At 31.1% G+C, this 6,891-nt stretch overlaps 1 protein-coding gene across 1 annotated transcript; it reads left to right on the top strand.

The window, feature by feature from the left end:
* The first annotated feature begins 3,040 nt into the window (after positions 1-3,040).
* On the top strand, positions 3,041-6,891 carry LOC129886928 (O-fucosyltransferase 20-like). The gene is made up of 6 exons (XM_055961832.1): positions 3,041-3,932; positions 4,168-4,336; positions 4,949-5,038; positions 5,525-5,808; positions 5,898-6,156; positions 6,253-6,891. Exons 1-6 carry the CDS (start codon positions 3,319-3,321, stop codon positions 6,481-6,483), a joined length of 1,647 nt encoding a protein of 548 aa, XP_055817807.1. The 5' UTR covers positions 3,041-3,318; the 3' UTR covers positions 6,484-6,891.

The raw sequence follows: 6,891 nt of genomic DNA, 5'->3' as shown, positions 1-6,891 counted from the left end.
ACAGAATGCCACGTGTCAGTTTCTCAGTGGTCAACTTATTTCCCCTTTTAAATGTGTTTTTTTAATTTTTTTAAATCTGTTTTTAAAACCATTTTTTTAAAATATTTTTTTTAAAAAAAATCTATTTCGTTTTTTTATCTATTTTTAAATCTGCTTTTTAATTTATTTTTTTAAAATCTGTTTTTTATGTATTTTTTAAATATGTTTATTTTATTTTATTTTAAATTTGTTTTTAAAATAAATTTGCATTCACAGATTTAAAAAATATATATATTTAAATAGCAGATTTTTAAAAATAGATTAAAAATGGATTTAAAAAACATATAAAAACAGATTTTAAAAACAAATTTAAAATAAAAATTTTTAAATCTGTTTTTTATGTATTTTTTACAATATGTTTATTTTATTTTATTTTAAATTTGTTTTTAAAATAAATTTGCATTCACAGATTTTTAAAAAAAATAATTTAAAAAGCAGATTTAAAAATAGATTAAAAAATGGATTTAAAAAACATATAAAAAACAGATTTTAAAAACAAATTTAAAATAAAATAAAATAAATTGATTTTAAAAAATAGATAAAAAAACAGATTCAAACTCAAGGGCATATTTGGCCCAAAGTATAACGGTAAGGGTATAATTGACCCTAAAATAGAACGAAGGACATAAATAAACTATTTTTCAAAATTCAGAAATAATTTTGACCCTTTTCCGTAAATTAAAATATAGAAAATAATAAAGAAAATGTTGGGCGGTGCTGGAGGGATGGCATGGAAATAGTTATAAATCGGTGATGATTGAATTTTTAGAATATCTTTTGGTTTCCAAATGTGACAATCTAAAACAGTTGAATTTGAAAATCCAAAGTCCAGAACCCAAAAGAAAAAGCTCTAAATTCCCAACATTTATCATGCTGCTTCATGAATGTACATTTAGTTCAACACTTATTTTAGGGTGGAACCATCGGTTATCCTAAAGTTGGCACCAACTTTCACTTAGACATCTTAATTAAGTTTTATTTATTTTAGATACCTTAAATAAGATTCTGATGTGTTATTTTGACACTTTGTGCTGACTCAGTATAGCGTGTGTGCAACACAAATATTAAGCACGTTTGAGAAGATTTTTTATATATATTTTTTTTCTCTTTCTTCTTCTTCCTCACTCTTTCTCTCTGAAGCCTTACACCACCACCCTCCATTCAATTTTTTTCTCTTTCTCTCTGCCATCATAGACCCATCCTTCATCACCACACAAATTTTGAAAAAACTTATAATTTTTTGTTGAGTTTGTACACTAAATTTTTCCTTCTTTCTTTAAAATCAAATTTGATTTTTTTATCCATCATTCACTACTAATATCTTTTGCTGCAATTATAATAACTTCTCGTAAAAATGGAAAGAAAGGATAGAAGATGGAGGAAATGGGTTGGGAGAAAGGGAGATTATATATAGAAAATGGAGAAGAAGAGAAAATAAAATAAAATAACAGGAATGAAATTTCTGAGAAGAAAAAAATAATAATTTCAAAGAACAAAATAAGAAAAAGATGAAAAAGGAAAATTGAGAATGAAATTGCTGGAGATTCTCGTATTTTTGCTGGAGTTTGAGAAGAAGAAGATGAAGAAAGGGGGTGTGGGGCCATGAGATTAGAGATTGGAGGAAAAAAAGAATTAAAAGTGAAGTTTTACTTTTTCTTTTTTTAAAATCCATGTGTCACATACAGAGTGATTTATTTTTTCACCTAGAGGCGTTTGTCAATACGCACTTAAATTTATCTGAGAATATAAAAAAAGTGTCAAAATAACACAATGTGGCCCTATTTCCGCGATCGATAGCTCATTGAGATACATCACCCATAAAGAATTCATTCAAACCCTTTTTCATTGAAATATTACACTATATCTCTTTCTATATAAGGTTATAATTACTTTTCATGAATAATGAATGTTGAATTTATCTGTTTTTTTCATGAGTTTTCTTCACTATTTTAAAAAATAAAAATCATGATCCGACCACTACAAATAGAATGATAGTTTAAATGGATAAAATAAAAATTACAACATGAAACTCGAAAAAAAAAAAATTAAATTCTAAAATTTTGTTCTAAACCTCGGAACATGTGAAAACTCTTAAATAACTCGAGAGATATCGTTATCAAAGCTTTTACAAAATTATTCGTTTTTCACGAGTAATACTAGTCCAGCTCAATTAAAAAAAAGATTTAACAAAAACAATCATAATAAATTCTCTCATGGACTGAGATTTCATATTTTTTATTCTTATTCTACTTTTTGACCAAGAGCAATATCGTCATTTGACACGCCTATAATTATTTTCCAATTTGAAAAATCAAGAAGTTTGGCAAAAACACGTTACTCCCTCTATTCCAATATAATATAATAAATGAACTTCTGTCGCTTTTTTTTTGTTCCAAAATGAATAATTCCCCTAAAATTTAAAAACAAAAATATTGATTTTTTATTGATTTTTTTTTAATTATCTCTATCTTTAATTTTTTTAAAAAAAGAAGCGTAAAATGATAATATTGATAAATTATCTTTTAATCAACTTTCTTAAGGGTATGCCTGGGGTAAATTTATAAGCTAAAATATAACGTAGGTGAATTTATGATCTATTATAAAAATAGATATGTATTATATATGTATATTTACTAAAAATTAATGAGTATATATTATTTGCTGACTCTCATACTACAAGATAGTACACTTAATTGAACATTAAATGTCTGTTTGACTTAACTTATTTTAACTTATAAGTTGCTTTAAATAAGCTAAGTCAGACATATTTAATTATTTTTTTGGATTTATTTTAAAAGCAATTTATAAATCAATCCGAATTCTAAGTTATATATATATATATTTCTCTTTTGTATATTGTAGTAATGCACTCACATTCTAAAAATCTCAATTTCTTCCCGTGTGATATACTTCAAAAATTCATTATTTTGAAAATAACAGAATGATAAATAATTCTCCCCCTCCTCTACCCAACTTGTATAAATACCTTCAGCTCTTAAATTCCTCACTAAGAGAAAATTAAGACCAAAAGAAAAATAAAAATTAGCCATCTGACACTTTCTCTGACTTGTACCATTTTTCATCGAATACCAAACGCGCATTAATCATCGTATTTCGTGATTCCGCGGATCATTTCCACCATATTGTTTTTCCAGAAACTTTCTTAGAAAGTCTCTGAGATAATTTTGTTCTAAATAAACCAAGAATTCACATATATAAAGAAGGAAAAGGAAAAGCTCTGTTTTTGTGTTTCTTGAAGTAAGGGAGCCATTTTTGAAAATGGCAGTGTCAAAGACTAACAAGAAGAAGCAGCAATGTTACATAGCAGTACCATCTCAAATAATAAATTCACTTTCTTCTTCAGGGCTTCAGTCTCTGTTACTGTCACCCAAGAAAAAAAATCCATCTTTTTCTGTAAAGCTCAAACTTTTGCTCAATAATCCAAGATTTTGGGTTTTGTTTCTTTTTGTTTTTGGTTTTGTTGGTATGTTGAAGATGTGGTTAAATTTTGATACTTTAGTTCCTTTTGCTCCAAACCCATGTGGGATTTTTCAAGAAAAGACTTCATTTTCAAATGACCATCAAGTTTCTCAGCTCAGTATTGGAGGAGTAAATGTTGGAAAAGAAGAAAAAGAACAAGGAGATGAAAAGAATGAGTTTTGGAAACAACCTGATGGGTTGGGTTATAGGCCTTGTTTGGATTTCAGTTCAGAGTATAGAAAAACAAGCTTGGATATTGTAAAAGGAAGGACTAGGTACTTAATGGTGGTGGTTTCAGGTGGAATGAATCAGCAGAGAAATCAGATTGTTGATGCTGTGGTGATTGCAAGGATTCTTGGTGCTGCTCTTGTTGTTCCCATTTTGCAAGTTAATGTGATTTGGGGTGATGAAAGGTTTGAAAAATCATTCTTTACTTTCCAGCTCAGAAGTTTTGTTATTCCTGCCTAATTCTATGTATTTAGGCAACTTTTATTGAACTTGACTTCGCTTCTAATATTGAACAGTTAGTTAGTCCCTCTTATGGTTATTTCATCTATTTGGGAACAATAGAAATGTTTCAAGAGTTTGGTGGAAAACTGGTTATTTACATAGTATAACATTGTGTTTGCTTTTGGTGTTTGCTTGCAGTGAGTTCTCTGATATATTTGACTTAGAACACTTTAAGGAAGTATTAGCAAATGATGTAAGAATAGTTTCATCACTTCCATCCACGCATGTGATGACTAGACCTGTGGAGGAGAAAAGGACTCCTCTCCATGCTTCCCCTGAATGGATTCGATCACATTATGCCAGAAAGGTAAAGAAGAATCAATTCAATCAATCTATGAAGTTATTACTTTCCTGGTTTTGGTTCAATAACAAGGACCACAGCTTTAATGTTTGGTCCAGCAGCCTGAGATAATTGAAAGCAAGAAACCAGAAATGGGAAGTGAAAAATGATTAAATGGTTTTATTTACTTTGGTAGTTGAGGTTCAATGTATGATGGATGGTCTTTAGCATGTCCATGCTATTAGAAAAAAATCAAAATAGAAATTTCTATTGTGGTTAGAGAAAATCAAGATTGCTTGTGTATTTGGTTAATAGCAAAGTTGAGTATCTTTCAAGTTGGACAAGTTGGACAAAGTCTTGAAATTGACTATATGGCAGCTGGAATCAATTTCTATATTCTTGGATAGATACCTAAACCAAAAAATGCAAATACCAATTCAGCTCTTAAGACTTATTTATAAGGATATTTACTACGAGTTTTTCAAAAACAACCTTTCTACCCCACAAAGATAAGGCTAAGGGTATGTTGTTGTTGTTGTTAGTTTTATCTAAGAGGAGTGGTTGGTGAATTGAAGTTGAAACAAGTTTTGGGAAATTACAGAGGATCTTATTTTGATTGTTGAATTGTTCTTCTTGCAGCTTAGGAGGGATGGTGTTCTACTTTTGCGAAGCCTTGACTCGAGGCTTTCTAAGGATCTTCCTACTGATCTTCAAAAGCTTCGCTGCAAGGTAAATTTAATCCTCCTTGTTCTGTAAATGAGTTAAATTTACACCTCTCAAAGATACCACAATTCATTATATGGAATAATGGAAACTATCTTTTATAGGACATTTGCTTCGCGAGAAAGTGATACATGAATTGCAATAGACCAAACAATAATAACTAAATTATCTGATTTGTCATTGGATGTTTGTTTTTTGTCGTAGACATGGACATACCATGTAGTGCAATTTAGGATATGTCTCTTTTGATAAGTAGGGAAAAGTTTGTTCGCAATAATAACCTGGTCCTATTTAACTAACTTTGTCTAATGCTTTATTGTTATATGTGATTCTTCAAACATAACAGCTCTTTAAAATTTAGGAACTTTGCCCTTTTTAGTGTTGTATAACTAATTTATTCATACTAAATGCTAATTTTAATTGGAACCCCACCTAATTCCTTCTGTTGGCATTAGCATTCAATTTGACAAAATATTGATTTGTGATCTTTAGGTGGCGTTTCATGCTTTGAGGTTTTCGCCATCAATCTTAGAACTTGGCAACAAACTTACTGAGAGGATGAGGAGCAAGGGACCATATGTTGCTCTTCATTTGAGAATGGAGAAGGATGTGTGGGTGAGAACAGGATGTCTTCCTGGTTTAAGCCATGAGATTGATGAGATGATAAATAATGAGAGGAAGCGAAGGCCTGAGCTCTTAACTTCGCGTTCAAACATGACCTACCATGACAGAAAGCTTGCTGGTCTCTGCCCTTTGAATGCTTTGGAGGTCACAAGGTTAGCATATTAGCCTTCATGTATTTCCTTGTTTTGTTGATGCACTTGAAAATACTTCCCTACTTAACAAATTTACATTCTCTTATTAGGTTGCTCAAAGCTTTGGGAGCACCAAAGAATGCAAGAATCTATTGGGCTGGAGGAATTCCTTTGGGTGGGAAAGAAGCATTGCAACCATTGACAAGTGAATTCCCTCAATTCTTTAACAAAGAGGATCTTGCCTTGCCCGGTGAACTTGAGCCATTTGTCAAGAAAGCATCCCTTATGGCTGCTCTTGACTACATAGTAACTGAGAATAGCAATGTTTTCATGCCATCTCATGGTGGAAACATGGGCCATGCTCTCCAGGTATTGCCTCCCCTTCCACTAAACTTTACTTTCTTTAACAAAATTCTGCTATCTGAACGTATTCTAACTATTGGTTGTATTTTGTTTTGGCAATAGGGACAAAGGGCCTATGCAGGGCACAAAAAGACCATCACTCCCAACAAAAGACAGATGCTTCAACATTTTCTGAACTCATCACTATCTGAGACAGAATTCAACAGAATTATACTGGACTTGCATAGAGATTCCTTAGGACAGCCAGAATTGAGGAAAGCAGGAAGGGATGTGACAAAGTACCCTGTCCCAGAGTGCATGTGCAATGGTACTATGAACCATACGTCGATGTAACTCCGTATCGGTGATAAACATGTGATGAAGCACCCCTGCTGCTAATCATACAGTCTTACAACGTCCTAAGAATTTTGGATTAGACTCACTGTGATTCTGACGAGCAGACGGGGTTGCTTGAGGTGCAATACTATTTTTTCGACTATGTTCAGAGGCGAATCATTGGTGGTTATAACTTATGGTAACATGAGACTGATGCTGCAGAACTGGGAAGGTGAATCTTTAACACAAAAGCAACATTACAAGTCCAATTCCTATTTCTTACTACTATATGTTAATAATGTTTAAATGAACCACAGCTTCATTTTATTCATTTATTCTTTAGAAAATATCAATGTATTCTACCATAGTCAATGTATATGTAATATATATGTATTAATGTATATAATCATACAAATTTTTGAGGTA

Source organism: Solanum dulcamara, chromosome 4 (genome assembly GCF_947179165.1).
Source record: "Solanum dulcamara chromosome 4, daSolDulc1.2, whole genome shotgun sequence".
NCBI lineage: Eukaryota > Viridiplantae > Streptophyta > Magnoliopsida > Solanales > Solanaceae > Solanum > Solanum dulcamara.
This window is presented reverse-complemented; position numbering and strand designations above follow the sequence as displayed.

What these genes read in the sequence shown, in the direction of transcription:
- LOC129886928 (XM_055961832.1), top strand. Translation starts at nt 3,319, where the DNA reads ATGGCAGTGTCAAAGACTAACAAGAAGAAGCAGCAATGTTACATAGCA. An exon ending in GTGATTTGGGGTGATGAAAG is followed by an intron (nt 3,933 to 4,167) that starts GTTTGAAAAATC and finishes GTTTGCTTGCAG; the next exon opens with TGAGTTCTCTGATATATTTG. An exon ending in AATGCTTTGGAGGTCACAAG is followed by an intron (nt 5,809 to 5,897) that starts GTTAGCATATTA and finishes TTCTCTTATTAG; the next exon opens with GTTGCTCAAAGCTTTGGGAG.